The sequence below is a fragment of the Mustela nigripes genome, chromosome 4 (assembly GCF_022355385.1).
Source record: "Mustela nigripes isolate SB6536 chromosome 4, MUSNIG.SB6536, whole genome shotgun sequence".
Lineage (NCBI taxonomy): Eukaryota > Metazoa > Chordata > Mammalia > Carnivora > Mustelidae > Mustela > Mustela nigripes.
In genome coordinates, this window is record NC_081560.1 from 172608899 (window position 1) to 172624579 (window position 15681).

Genomic DNA, 15681 nt, shown 5'->3' on the forward strand with positions numbered 1-15681 from the left:
TTGTTTGAGACTATACCTTCCTGAAGTCCTTATACTTACAGGCTTTTAAACATGTGTTACTCAGGTTGTGGTCCCAACAGGAACAAAAAGTCAGTAGTTGTTCTGATAATGGAAGGTGAACTTTTATTTCATAACTCCTAGGAGCCTTTATTCAATCCTAGCTAAAGGACGCAGAGATCAACCATGCAAAATTTGTCTCAGGACCGAAAATGGACAGACAGTATGTGTAGTAGGATTATATTATGGTTCGAAACGTGAATACATTTGGCTTTAAAATGCCAATTACTGATTGCTCCTCTCAGCAGCAGGTTATTATATTCTGAAAGTAGACAAGACTTTCTTAAAGGTTCCATGAGGGTATGTGTTCTCTAAGTTTTACATAATGAATGTTTTACAAAGAAATGTGCTTTCTCTCCTTTTTAAAAAAGTTTCCATTTCTAATAAGGGTCTTTCCAGACAAATGCGTATGAAGCAGCTTCTGAGCATGATGGCTGGGTTGCTCAACTGCAGGGGGCAGTATTTAATGTGTCTTCTATGTAAATGGTTCCCCTGAAGGAAAATTCCAGTTGGCCTTGCAAGGTGACAATATTTAGATGGGTTTGTTGCAGAGACGTTTTCCAACAGTGCAGAAGAGCCTTGTTTCCTGTGGCTTGTCCCCCACCCCACCCACCCCTTAGATGCATGTAGGGGACCCAGGTTTTTATCTGGTCTGGATTGAAAGAAAAAGATCTTACCATGGGTCAGGTAGTGTGCTTAGTGCAGATATGATTTAATCAATACAAGAAACTTATCAGAGTTTCATGGATGGGGAAATAGGCCAAGAGTGGTTAGGGAACTTGCCTGAAGCTTCAGGGAACAGCCTGTGAGCTTCAGAGCTGAATTTGAAGCCTTTCTCTGTGACACTCCCTAATGGGCTTCAGTTATCCCTCTGACTCCCACTGTACCTCTCCCAAGCCTGGAAAGCATCCCTGTTTCCCCGCAGATCCTGACTAGGTGATAGCAGCAGTAAAAACAACAATGTCAATGGGTAGGAGTCTTCAGAGCCAAAAGGCGGAATTCAGCTGGGGTGGGCAGTGGGGAGGGGGCCGTGTCCCAAGCTGCCATTTCTGCTGCTCTGTCAAATAAAAGGGTGCCAGGTGCGGAGGCACCCTAGTGTGAGCTTTGCACAGCTGGACCAAGGCTGGGAAGAGGAGTGTGGAGAGAGATGCTTACATCTCCTCCCCCTTCCTGGAAAATAACTTTGCATTTGAAGGGAGAAAGAAAGAGTGAGTAAATCTGTAACTGGGATTTGGTGGCCTGGGGATTTCGTTTGATCCGGTGAAGACACATGCCTGTTCCCGTCTGTGTGCAGGGGTGTGTGAATTGGGGGAAGGAAACTTCAGGATACATGTGATGGGGTTTTTTGGATTGGGTTTTTATTTAAAAAAAAAAAAAAAAAAGTCCTAGCAGCTACTATTTAATGGGGACCCACTCAGTACGTGCAAGGCATTGTGCTGGACCCTTTACGAGGTCTTATTTTTATGTGAAGAAAAAAATAGCTTACTAGTTTGTTTTTATGCAGGTCCACTTAGAGGCATCGAGTATTTTTTCCATTCGTGTTGAAATACAGCGCTCTACTCTGAGGTAAGATTTGGGGAGAGGCGGGGAAGGTGCGGAGACGGGCTGAGGGCGGTCCCTGCCTCGCTTGTCTCCACCTTTTATTTTGACCGGTCCGATGGCGACAGGCTCGCACTAGGACCCAGGCGCCAGAGCGCCTCCGTCTGTCCTGTAGGTTCATTCAATCTCCCATACACACAGACCCACTGCGAGACCGACACACACTCACACACACTCACACACACAACTGAACGCACCGAGGCTCGGGAAGTCAGGTCGCCTCCTAGCCTCGGCGCCTCCTCCGCTCCAGCCAGCCGGGTCTCCTCTGGGGACCGGAGCTCGGCCGGGCAGCGCAGCCCCCAAAAGAGGACCAGCTCCGCGGACCCCGGTTCCTCCATGGGCAAACGCGGGCGGCCGCGCAAGGAAGCGCGCTGTGAAGGCGCGGGGCTGGCCCCCGCCGCGCCCCCGGCCGTGGCCGCGCCCCAGCCCCCGGCCCAGCCCGAGGAACCCGCGGGGGCCAAGCTCAGGTGCCCCTTCTCGGACATTTTCAACACCAGCGAGAACTCGATGGAGAAGCACATCAACACTTTTCTGCAGAACGTGCAGATTCTGCTCGAGGCCGCCAGCTACCTGGAGCAGATCGAGAAAGAAAACAAAAGTAAGTTTAGGGGCCCCGGCTCCGCCTCGGCGCCCGGCTCTTTCTTCCTCAACCACTTGGGCGACCCCTGTCGCCTGCTCGGCCCGCGCCCCCCTCCCCCCAACACACACATCCAGCCCTCGGCTGTAAAGCCGATGACACCGGAGAAAGGACACGCACGCACAAAGCTGCTAAAGATGTAACAAAGACGAGGGGGGGTGGGGGGGCCTGTTGGTGCGTCCGTCTGTCCGTCTCCCGGAGGCTGGGAGGACCGCGGGGAGCAAGCGGGGGAGTGTTGTTTGCTGACAACTGAGCCCAGGGCTCATCTCTTCGAGGTCGCCTTTCTTCCTTCTCCACCGCCCCCCCCAGCCTTCTCGGGCAGACAAGTGTTGTTTTTCTGTCGCTCGTTCCTGGGTGGGGTGGGGATTAGAAGCCGAAAGTTGGAAATCGTAGGCAGAGCTCCGCGGTTCGAGAAAACACACACACACACACACACACACACACACACTCACGCACACACATACACACAGAGACACACACGACAACAATAACAACAACCACCACCACAACAACCAAACAGCCCTCCGCGGCGTGGGCTTGAGCTGGCTGACTCGGTTCTGCTTCTCCCTCCTGTCTACGGTGCTTTTTTCCTCCCCTCTCGCGGCAGGGCTCAGGCCATCGCGTCCGCGGATACAGTCCCCCAGCACCTCGGTTGCCCTGGGGTGCCGCCGCCCCCCTCCCCCAAACAGGCCGGCTGGGCCAGGCAGCACCAGCAGCTCGCCCCGGACCCGCCGTCCTGCGCCCGGGAAACTTGGCGAGGGGGACACAGCTAAAAGGAAACTTTGGGATCTCGCAGGAAACAATAGTTGGGGAAGAAGGTGTGGGCTGTTGTGTGCGGTTTCTTTATTTTCCGCGAGACGACTTACGAGGGAGCGCGCCTGGCGAGGAAGGCAAGCGCCTGCCCTGTCGATTTCTGCGGTTCTCCCGCCCCCACTCCCCCCCCCACTCCTTCTCTTGGGTTCAGGTGGAGAGCAATGTTTGGGGGGGGGGGATGTGCTGGGAGCCCCACCCGGGCCTGGCCTCCTTTTTGTATTTGTTTGTTTCATTTTTGTCCCTGCCTGCTGGGTCCCCCAGTCTTCCTAGGCAGTCGACTCAGCGTCCTAACGGGGGCACGCGTGTGCGGCGTCTCCAGCACGTTGCTCACAAATAAGAGCTGGGGGAAGGGGTCGAGGCAGATAAACCCATGGACTGGAGAAAACCAGGCTGTTTCATCTGTCCGAACAAGTAGGAAGATCAATGAGACGAGAAAGAGAGAGAGAAAATGGTCCGATTGCAACGTGTCAGATCTTGCAAACCCCCCCGCCCCAAAACACAACAACAACAGTCATCAAACACAAAAACACCTCAGCTGACCAACACCCCAGGCCTCCAGGGTGGAAGTAACCGTGTGTTGCCAGCGCAATTGTGCAGTGGCTGAAGGCAAAAACAAGGATCTGTGTTGGGAGACGGTTGTGTGTGTTCTTTTCTTTCTCTTCTCTCCTGTTTTCTCGGAGTGCCAGGGTTGCCAGAAAGGCGCATCGCTGGCTGCGTAGCCGACTCAGTTTGCAATTATTCATGGTGTGTGTGGGGGGGCATTCGTCAGGAGGGTAGTTTCTGAAAAGCCAGAGCTGGTGGGGAGCTAGGTGAAGACGTGGTTTTGTTTGGCGTGTTTGCTTTTGTTGGAGGGGGGAGGGGCGCGATTTCTTTAGCTACCCCTCACCCCTGTCCGGGGTTCTCCGGAGTCTGTCCCATGGTGCCGACTCTGGCGGGGGGTGCACCCAAAGAGGGCACCTTGGCAATGTGTGGCAAACCTGGTCCTCCCCCCCCCCCCCCGGCCGGGGGTCCGGGGGGGCCGCCGGGGCCCCCCCCCGCCCCCCCCCCCCCCCCCCCCCCCCCGCACCCGCAGACAATCAGAGACCTCCGCCCCCCCTGGCCGCCTCCCCCGCGGCGTCCCCCGCCGCCCTGGCCGCCGCCACCTCCTAGTTTACCCCGTGCCGGGGCTCCGGCGTGGCCACCGGTCACGTAAGCAGAGGGCCGGGCGCGCCGGGCCGGGCTACCCCGCACGGGGCGGGCCTGCGGCAGCCGAGCCGGGCTCCTGTGGCCGAGGAAGCCAGGGGGCTTCCTCCCGGTCCCTCTCCCGAGCCTCAGCGCTGCAAGCCCCGCAGCCCCCCGAGAGGGGTTCGGGAACCTCAGCGCCCCAGTCAAAGTCAACTTCGTGTGCGTAATCAGCCCCTCGGCCCCACTGCCCCCCCTCCGGCCGGCTCCCCGCGGGAGTATTTTTAGCTCTCTTGCTTCTATTTGCCGCCGCTGTTTGGCTCTGCATGACGTGATGCCAACGGCCCCCAGATTTCCCCGAGAGCTTGGGGCGCTGCGCCTTGCGGGGCTTGGCTGTGGGGGCCCAGCTCCAGGCCCTCGCCCCCTCCCCAACAGCTCTCGCTGGCGAGGGTGACCTCCAGCAAACTACGGGCGACCATCGCCGGGTCCTCTATTATGCCCCTTGCAAAGAGAAGCGGCCCACGGGAGGCTGCTTTATCCTCCCCACTTTCGGTACCCCCCCCAACACCTCCCGCTGGGTCTGGGTTTCCTGGTATGGAAAACGGCGGGCCCTACATCTGCCTCATTTTATTGGGGGCGCTTCTTCGCGCTGGCGCCGCTCGCCGTTGTTTTCTGCTCGCTGCACACAATGCCCGCGCGTCACGGCGGTCCGCGTGTGCACAGCAATAACGCGAGTTGGGGGGCGGGTCGTGCGTGCGCCGGGCTCGGGCACTGCGGGTCGCTCCGCGCGCGCGGGGCTTGTTTTGCTTCAGAGCCCCGCTTTCCGAAACGCTGACATCATTCACTCGTTGGGGGAGGGAGGGGGATCTGGGCGTTCCGATAGGACTCCAGCATTTCTCAGGTCCCTGGTTTTTGGAAGGAAGCAGGGATCCTAGTTGTTTAATTATTATTATGATGGGAGGGGGGCTCAAGCTTTGTTTGTTGGGCAAGTTATTTTTTCTTTTTTGCTTTTTAGGTCACTACTGCAAAGGGCATTGCTGGCCGGCTCAGGTGCACAACCTCCCCGCCTTCATTTCTGCCAGTTCCCCTGTAATCACTTGATCTCAGTTTCTCCGCCTCCTCCTCCTCCCCCTCCCAGCTAGAGACACATGGTTTCCACATGGAGACAAACTTCTTTCCTCTGACTGGACTTGACCTAGCTGCGTTGTTCAGCCTATCGCCAGCTTCAGCTTTCTCTGACGTCACGCGTTGCTGGGGCCAGAGACTGGTAGGTGGAGCCAGGAGGCAAGCCAGGAAATCTCTGGGAGCTGTAGTGTGGCCAGCTGGTACAATCCCTTCTTAAAGGGACGCTCTTCTCCCCTGAGAACGGGTGTCAGCCTTGATTCTCCATTTCGGGTTCTGTGAGACCTTCCCGAAATGCACCAGTAGACCCTGGTCACGAGATCACACGTTTCGTTTTTACTGTTGTTTGCAAAGTACTTACTTGGCAGGAGCTTGCCTTATTTTCCATTGTTGCCAGAACTGCTTTTCATTGCCTCTTTGAGGTTTCCGTAGTAGGAGTGCTCACCAAGCTGTGGCCACGGTGTTGAATTATTCCCAGTAGATATGGTGCGGCTCCTCAGGGGAGGGTATTCAAATTAAGTCACCCACTACTGACGGGCTGCTCTGTGCAAGGCAAGGATTCCCAAGGATGTGTGGGAGCGTTTTCCTGCCGTTCCAACTGATGTGACTCCTTAAGGATCTCAGATTAAAGGGCTCCAGAAATATTAATCATGGAGACTAGGACCAGTTATCACAAAACCAGAAGTTTTACGTAAGTCACCTCTGGCTTGGTCTTCTATAACTATTTGGGGTCCAGTGAATGGAGGGGGGGCCGGGTGGCCGCGTAGGACTGACTGATCGTTAGAAAAATATTTACTTCCTGTTTTGGAGAAGATTAAAACTGAAAGGGAAAAAGAACCGGACTCACAGAAAAGCTGCTCAGTGGACAAGCAGAAGCTGCTGTTAACAGGTGACATCCAGAGGATAGTAATGGGCTGCACAGTCAGTGTCTGGGCAAGGTTGCTTTGAGGGGGGCAATGCTTAAGACAGAGAAGAATGATTACATGGGAGTAGAGATCATGGATTACTGTCTGGGGTGGATTAGCTGGGTTTGAGGGTGAGGGGCTTTCCTAGGGGCATGGACAGGCCAAGGAGCAGCCTCTTCCTCCTCATGGAGGAAACTGCTGCTTTGTGGTGTCATTTGGCTCCTCCCTGCCTTCCTCGCCTGATCTCCTCTGCTCCTGTCCAGCAGGTCGACCCGCAAGCACGTTTCTCCGTCATGACTCTCTGCTTGACTCAGACTCTTCCCTCTGTCAGAATGGCTTCATTCTCTTACTCCTCTAGGGTTATCTGTATCTTACTCATCCTTCAAGACCTAGGTCAGCTCCCACCTCCTCTGACAGCCTCCTCTGGCTATTTCTTAATTCAGGGTAGTTGAGAGACTGAGAGCTTTACAGGGAACCCAGAGCAGGGCCCAGACTCCTCTTCCTTGCTGCTTACTGGCTTTGTGACTTCGGTACAAGTTAACCAGCCTCTCTGAGGTTCCTTTTTTGTAAATTGAGGATAACAATAGAGCCAGCCTCACATCATTGCTGAACAACTAAACGAGGTGCTCCATTTAAACATTTAAAGTCCCTGGAATATAGTAAGTGCTCAATAAATAGCCTCTTCTCTGAGCTTTGATAATCAGTAACCATGCAATCTTCTACCCACTACCTGTGTATTAGCTTTATATTCCCAGGGAGATGATCACCTATAGCATTTCAGTGTATCCCACCATTGCATATAGCATTCCACTGGGCATACAGGAGACACTTAATATGCATTCTTTGGTTGGATTTGTCATGTACTGGCTATGGCACAGTGATCAGGTTTGAAGGCCAGGGGACACAGTAAAGACTTTCTGGGGGCTTGGAGAAGTGTTGGAAATTCTGATCTCTTCCAAGGAAAGAGGTTCTCCTGTAATCAACATAGGTTGCTCTTGGCCTTTAAAGACCAGGGGCTGCACAGAGATGGTAGGTTAGGGTTGGAGAGTTGAAAGTGCCCACTGTCATCCGCTGTGACCCAGAAAGTGAATCAGTTACTAGCTTAGAGAGCAGGGGACTAGGGCAGCCTTGCTAAAATTGAGGACTTTAATGGCAACTAATGTTCAAGCAGGTCACATTTCTACATAGCAGGCAACTTACAATTCATTCATTCATTCCGCAAATATGTATTGAGCATGACTATGTGCATTCGCTTTTTCCTGACAACTCTGTGGGTTGATTTATGGTGGGAGTGGAGTGGGATATTTGTTTTTTGGGGGCTTTGTGAAAAGAACATTCTTAAGTCAGGTCTTTATTTTTGTGCTGCATCCTAAATTATGTTTCTCGGATTCAGCCCCCACCCCCCAAGTTTTAAATAAAATTTCTGCCCACTGGTAAATGCCAGAAGAAGACTTTGAGGATGTTGTTGTGGCTTTCAGAGCCCCAGAGCTCCTAGGGACTGGGCACACCACAGAGGGGACCCAAGGGACCCTAAGGAAATTGGAGAAGTTGAACTGAGCCATTCCTGGTGTGTGTGGGGGGGGGGGGAGGAGGTCCCATCAGTTCCAAGACAAAACAATAGCTGCTCACTGACCCTCCATGGCTGATGGAAACACTCTCCCATTGACACACCCAGAAATGGGGGTTTTTATCTGAGGATGGCTGGGCAAGAGTTTGGAGGGAAAACTCAGGGAAATGAAGACGGTTGCATGTTGCAGCACCAATTAACTGTGTTGCATAATATAGGTACTGGCTACCATTTTTGAGCATGGACTATATACCAAGTATGGGGCTAAATGTGCATTATCTCCTCCAATCTTCACAACAACCCCATGATATGTGCAATTTTATTACCCCATTTTATGGAGGGGGTAACCAAGGTGCAGGGATGTTGAGTAACTTGCCCAAAGGTCATATGGTTTAGTAAGTGGCAGAGCTGAGTTTCGAACCTAGGCTTCTGATTCCAGAATGAGCCTGCTGTCTTAAGCACTTATGCATGTACACATTTACCAGCCAAGGAATGAAGTCCAGAGACGTAAAATGACTTGCTCAAGGTCACCCAGCCACCCAAAGCAGAGCTGGTATTTGAAGCACTCTGTTGATTGTTCAAGGTCTTCCTGTACATACCCTGCTTAGAAAAGGCTTAGAAGTGAGGCCGAGGACAGAAGAGCCAACCAGAGAGGATTTTTGTTTTGTTTTGTTTTGTTTTGTTTTGTTTTTGTTTTTCAGACTTGTTGAACTCTCTTGGCCCTAACTCAAGTTTAGGCTCCTAGGAAACACCACCCCCTCCTGCTGCCTTTCCCAAGTCTGTCCTCTGGGCATATCAGAGGACTTGGGCTGTTGCTATGGTACTGGGGCCAACAGCAGGTTCATCAAAAGCCGGGTCTTTTGCCTTTTAAAAAAAAGCCTGGCCCTGCAGAAATGAATTGGCCACAAAGATTTGCATCCGTCATTGTGGCTTATTCTGTTGTAGACCCCCCTGCCTCCTTACCCCATTCCTCCTCCCTACCATCTCCACTTTCTATAAATACAGTTGGATAAATATTGATTTAAACTGGGTTTCTGGAGGAGAAGCACATGGCTGCCCTGGCCTGGTCTTCGCTTAGATACCACCAGTATGCCAGGCCTGACCCACCTAACCCCCCGACAGCTCTGGCTTCCAAATGACCCGTTTGGGGAAGGTGAGTTGTGGTTTTGTGGCTTTTGAGTTGAGAGAGAGAGAAGGAGAGAGACAGAGGAGAAAAAGGAGTAAAAAAGCAACAACCCAGCAAGAAATAGGAATCTTCTTGTGGAATGAAGAAAGCAGTTTTCAGCAGGCAGGAATCAGGGGTGGGAGGCACATACTGCAGTCTGGCCTGCTGAACTGTTCTCTTGCCTTTCCCATTCTTCCTTCCACTCCATGTTGGGGTTTGTTTTTATTATTATTATTATTATTTTTTAAAGATTTTGTTTATTTATTTGACAGACGGAGATCACAAGTAGGCAGAGAGGCAGGCAGAGAGAGAGAGAGAGAGGGAAGCAGGCTCCGTGCTGAGCAGAGACCAATGTGGGACTCGATCCCAGGACCCTGAGATCATGACCTGAGCCGAAGGCAGCGGCTTAACCCACTGAGCCACCTAGGTGCCCCATGGGGTTTGTTTTTAAAGGAGGCAGGTGGTAAGATAGAGTGTCAGGGCTAGAAGGAACCCCAGTGGTCACAGCATCCATCACCCTCACTGTAGAGATGGGAAGGTGAGGCCCAGAGAGGGACAGTGGCTTTCCCAAGATGACACAGCAGAGGCAGAACCAGACTCTTCTGGGCCTCTTGCCTGGTGGTGAGACTGTATTACAAGCAGAGCCCCAAACGGGGCTTTTGTTTTACAGGTCAGGTGCTTATAAAGTCAGCAGTTCTCAAACCTGGTTTACTGATCCTAGGGTGTGTCCAGTTATTGCAAAGGTCATTGCAACATTCTCAATAGTCTTTCAAAATGAAGCTCATTTGAATTTGCCATTTAGAAAAAAATATTTTCTTTTACACGGCGGCTGGAGGAATCAGGAGGAGCCCAAAGGCAGTGACAGTGGCAGGATGGCTACCCAAACCTTATCTGAGGAGGAGAAATAAAAGTCTTCCCAAAGGGGCCTCCTCTGGGAATGGTGGGTGGAGCTCTCGGCTCACACTGGAGAGAGGCTTCCATTCCAGAGGGACCAACACCTGCTCTCTGGCTCTTCTGCTACTAAGGGGAAGTAATTGTCGCTGATATCATTGTCCCTGAGTGGCCTGGCTGGAGGTGTGAAAGCTGTCAACAGCTGACTTGATCTCTCCGGCCAAAGATAATGGGAACTTACCACCACCCTCCAGAGCTTGAGGCTTCTTCTTTGCTTCCTCATCTTGGCCTGAGTTGGGTTAGGCCACTTGCTTGTGAAACATTTTGAAAGTTCAGGTGACCCTTGCTTTGAGCAATCAATCTCCAGGAAATATACGTAAATAGGAACCCTTTAAAAAAAAACAACAAAAAAACAAACTTAGATTGGAGAACCTCTCTTTAAAAGGCCCTTGCAGCAAATCGTTTTATAATCTGTGGAACTAGGTTGCTTATCAGGCATTCTCCCTACATTTGTTCTGTGAATTTCTTCATTCATTCATTCAACTAATATTTAAAGAGCACATACTACTGCTTTATGTCAGGCACTGCTGTGCTAGTCCAGCCCTCATGCGTGGAGTGTATACTCTATTCCAGTGCTAGGTTTTAGAAATTCACTTGTCTTAAAGTGAACCCCAACAACGTAGCATTGCATCTGACTTGGACTTTGTGTCTTTGGTTCTAGCCATCATTGCAGATGGGACAAAAATTTATCTTAGGTTTCCTTAAAGGAATAGTCCCTCTCCCCTCCCTGCAGCCCCTACCCTCACCCTGTGTTTAAAATCTTTTGTGTTTAGTCTTTGTCTTTGTACTTTTTACAGATCTGAGTGCCCCCCCCCCCCCCCCCCGCCTGAGCTTAGGAAACTAAGTACCCTGTAAGCAGCCTTGTAAATAAACACATTCCACTCTCAGTTCTTTACAGATTGGGGCATCTGTACTTGGAGGTTTGTCCATAACTAGTGTTCCTACCAAGCCCACTCTCCCATATAACAAACATGCCCTTGGCCACATACCTCTTATATCCAACTCCAGCATCTGCTAAGGAAATTTAAACACTGCAAAATTAGAAAGATAAACATAGTGTCCTGGGGGAGATTGGGAAATTCAAACTAAAGCCAATAAAAAGGGATTTGGATTACCTACAGTTCGAGACGTTTTACTCTTGTGTCTTTATGGCCATTAGCAAGAATACTTGAATTAAGATGATTTGGGATAATTTTGATACTGTTGTATTAAAATGGAGGGCGTGCCCAGGGCTGCTGTGTTTGTGGTCGTGGGTGGCAGGTGGGAGCTGGGATGGCCTCTGTTTTTCTTTCTGCAGGGCCCAGAGCTACCCTATGGCACCCTTCTTCCTCCGCCACACCCAACCTCCCATACCGTATTGCTTGACTCCGGAGACTCTGAGTGCCTTGCATGCAACTTTCTTTCATTCTTTCTAACAGCTGTAAAATTTAGCTCAATTCAACAGATAATTACTAAAACCTGCCAGGAGCCAAGGCCTGTGCTTGGTGCTTTCAAAGGGCAGACGGTATGGTCTCCAGTTCCAGCTCATATTCCAGCACAAATGATAGACAAATAGAGACCAATAAATAATTCTTGCCTGTCTCCTAGGAGTCTGGTAACCTGTCCCCAAGGGGACTGCTGACAAGTGCAATGTTGTCTCTGTTTTCCAAAGGCATAGCGATAATAACCCCTTTTACTGAGCAGTTACTATGCACCAGCACAATGCTAAGTGCTCTGTATTAAAACCCTCACAACCATCCAAAAGGAGGGTGCGAGAATTATCCTGATTCGTACATGAGGAGAGCCTCAGCCTTGGCAAGGCTACGTTTCCCAAAGCCACATGCTAGCACAGAGTGGAGCTGAGGCTCAAACCTAGGTTTTTCTTTCTTTTTTTTTTCCTTAAGAGAAGTTGGGCCTCAAGGGGCAAGAGGCAAGAGATGGAATCTGGAATGTCTGAAGTCCAAGCTGAGGGTTCCCCTTGGGGAATGCCTCCCTGGAGTGAGTTCCTTTACTTCCCACTCCTCCTAGGGCGGAGAGAAGGCCGCTGAAACCTTCCAGGGCTCCTTGGGTACTGACACTAAAGTCAGATTAAGGCCCGTTTTCTGAAGGGCAATAGTCCTAGGGTGTCGCTCCTTGCATGTGCAGTACCGCCTTGCCCAGCACCCCCTGGGGAACTCACCCAACCAGTAGAGCTCCTGTGGCTCTGCACACTAGGGTGTCAGGGGTATGAATCCACACCCTATCAGGCTGTACTAGGTTTGCTGAAGGTGTTCGAGCTTGTAGGGCAACTGGTCTGGCCCTGCTTGGAGCCAAGGGCTTCTGCCAGAGAAGCTGGGGTGGGCGGGGGCGGGGGAGAAGCACGTGTGAGTGGCAGAGATGAGCTGGAGACCCTGGCTGCCACCGTGACCGCGTGGGCCAGCTGGTTCTGGTCAAGCGGCATAGGTCCAACCTCTTCCTCTCCTCAGTGGAGATCGAGGAAACAAGAGTGATCTTCAATATAACTGGGTTCATGTCGCGGACTTGTTTCAAACCTTTCAGTAGTTTCTTTCCTATCTCACCCTTACTGTTGAGAACGAGTGTGGTCTCCTAAGATGGGCACCTTGGCCTCTGCTGGGAGCTTGTTGGAAAGGGGACTCCCAGGTCTTGCCTCAGACCTGCTGAATCTGAATCTGTATTTCACCACGATTTCCAGGTGATTTGTGTCCTCGTTAAAGTTTGAGAAAGCCGGCCTAGACAGCCCTTGTGATTGCCCTGGTCTTTCTGTCCACCTGAAGCCATCCTGCAATTTACTATTTATCCTTTATCCTACGTATCACGATTTACCCTGAGTTTGCTTGCTTGTCATCAGTGTGCCGGGCTAGAATACAAGCACCGTGAAGTGAGCCCCGGGTCCGTTGACTGGTTTCATTCATGATTCTGTCTTCAGCATCTAGCTTAGTGCCCCACACAGAACAGATGCTTAAGGAATAACTATTGAATGAAGGATGAGTTCTCTCTCTTTAACCTTCTGACCTAGTGTTTCTCAACAGGGGAGCTACTGGTGAGACAGTTGTTCTTATGCGGATTAGTCCAGAATACTGCAGGATGTAACATCCTTGGTTTCTACTCACTAAATGACAGCAGACCCTCAGTCATTGTAACACTCAAGAAAGACTCTCCTACTTATTTCCAAAGCCTCCCAGGGGATGGTATTACCCTTGGTTGAGACCACTGCCGTAAACAGTTTTGTTTGGTTGGTCTGTTTAAACATACCTTGATGTATGCTGTGGGGTGCCAGACTTAGAAAATCTAAGTTTGAATCTGGTCATTACCTGTGTGACCTTGGGCACATCTCTTAACCTTTTTGGACCTCATCTGCAAAACAGGGAGTCTCAGAGGTGTGCAGAGGAGCCCATGAGCTGACTGTAGGAGCAGCACTGTGTACGTAGTTGGCTGTCATGGCGTGGAAGCTGGTCCACAAAGGGAGGCAGATTGTTCCAAGCTTTCTGGGGACTCCCAGAATCCTAGAATCAGAATGTTGCGGCTGGAAGAGATGGCAAGATCACGCTCATCCTTAAGCAGGCTAGGAAGGGCCTGGTGTTTTTATTCTAAATGGTGCATCTCAGGCAGAGAACTCAGCCCTAAGGCAGCAGGCTGGGTGTGTGACTTAACAGTGTCCAGGGCCTGGCAGGGCCTAAAGAGTGACCGCCACAAGTTTCTGCTGCCTGGAAGGGAGTGGTGATGCCAGTGGATGGGGGCAGGGCGGCTCTAGCCAGGCTCCTGGCGGGGGAGGGAGGGTTACCCAGGACTGTGGCAAGAATGTGGGGTATCCTCTTACCAGCAGGGAAGGCCTCTAGCAGTCCTTTTTTTTTTTTTTTTAAGGTTTTAAAATCAAGTTGCATCTACCTTTGAAAGTAGAGATCATTGGATCCAAAGCCTGATACATGCAACAAAAGATAGGAATAGTATATTCTTGCTTTTGAATATAGATGCAAACATTCTAAGGAAAATACTAATTCATGGAAGGAGCAGTGTTTCAAAAGAATAACATACCGTGGCTGAGTGGGCTCTATGCCAGGGATGGCTGAAAGTCACGAAATCTACCAGTATAAATGATTATAACCACAAATTAAAGGAGAAAAATAAGGGACTAGAGCAACAAATGATGAAATGTCATTTGAAAAAAGTATTCAGGATGCATTCCCGATGAAGGAAACCATTTCCATACAAGAAAGATTATTGAGGTTAGGCCCATGGCTTGTGGTCATCACCAGCCGGGGGGTTGATTCCAAGGCCACCCTTTCCTTAGAGAAGAATGAACCTTAAGCCGAAAACAAAAGCAGGCTTTTGGGATGTAACCTGATATTTAAAAGTTTGAGGCTCATGAATTTAAAATATCAGAAAACTTGGGGCCCCTGGGTGGCTCAGTGGGTTAAAGCATCTGCCTTCGGCTCAGGTCATGATCCCAGGGTCCTAGGATGGAGCCTCACATCGGGCTCTCTGCTCAGCAGGGAGCCTGCTTCCTTTCCTCTCTCTGCCTGCCTCTCTGCCTACTTGTGATCTCTGTCGGTCAAATAAATAAATAAAATCTTTTAAAAAAATCAGAAAACTTATTCTAATTAATGAATTGATTTATATGTCACAAATCAACCGGAAAAAGACTTATGGAGATGGGTAGAGAGCACAGGACGGGAGTCTTTGGGCCTGAATCCTAATCCTTGCTTGGTGGCTTTGATAGACAGCAGCTGTGTGGCCTTTTGGTCAGTTATGATATCTCTCTGGCCCTCAGGTTTCTCATCTGAAAAATGGAAAATGGAGACTGGATTGAGAAAGAAGCTTAATGATGTAAACGTCTATGAAGTAAACCATGAAATGTTATGGGGGGGCATTAACTTGGCACGTCCCTAGCAAAGTCCTTTTCCAAAATCCGGAAGATCGTTTCAGTTGCACCCCCAAGTGGGATGGGTGTTCTGGGGCAGCAGGTATCTTAGATGTGCCTATGAACTGAGTCCTGCAATGCAGATTTCTTCTTGGATCCAAGTTAATGCAAAAAAGAAGGGAAAGGACATTCGAGAAATTAACACATCCATTATAATCCCCGAAATAGGCTGCTGTAATAAGGGCCATTTAATAAAATTGTAAGAAGCCCTTTTCTAAGGGGGAAGAGATAGGCCAGGATGGAAGTCAAGTGCAGCTGTTTGAGCCTCTGCCAGTGGCCTGATCTCACCAGAAAACTGAAGTTAAAAAACAACAAACTTCCAGATTCAGCAGTCTCAGACGAACACTGCCTCCCCCTGCCGTTTGCTCCCGCCCCCACGTCTTTTCTCTCCCTGTCTCCCCAGCTCAGGCACCTGGGTGGCTCGGTGCTTTTCCGAGCGGTGGGGATGTCAGCCCGCAGCCCTGGCGACTGGAGCCCTGGGAGGCGGCAGCTACCTCTCGGGTTTAGCATTACGTCATCCTTTCTAGACCCAAATTTATCTCGGCTGCACGCAGACCCGCAGCTCTGAGCTGCTGCTGACTTGAGGAGAGCTTACGCATGAAGTTGGGCAAGGCTGACTCACTGGGCAGAAGGAAAGGTTTTCTGCTGCTCTTCACGTTTTTGGACCCTGAGGGGGAAGGAGGCTGTGTTGTCATTTTGGGGTGGAGGATGGAAAAAGACGTATAACTGTTAAGGCTCTCATTTAGGAGCTCAGGACTCACCCTTCCTCCATCTTCAGCCTTCATTGCTTGGACACCCCCCCCCCCC

At 50.7% G+C, this 15681-nt stretch overlaps 1 protein-coding gene across 1 annotated transcript in view; it reads left to right on the top strand.

Annotated features, from left to right (window-relative positions):
* The first annotated feature begins 1741 nt into the window (after positions 1–1741).
* Positions 1742–15681, top strand: part of MXI1 (MAX interactor 1, dimerization protein) — an 81764-nt gene continuing 67824 nt past the window's right edge. Inside the window, exon 1 of the mRNA XM_059398542.1 lies at positions 1742–2254. Within this exon, the coding sequence (XP_059254525.1) occupies positions 1993–2254 (262 nt within the window). The 5' untranslated portion in view covers positions 1742–1992. The remainder of the gene's footprint in view (positions 2255–15681) is intronic.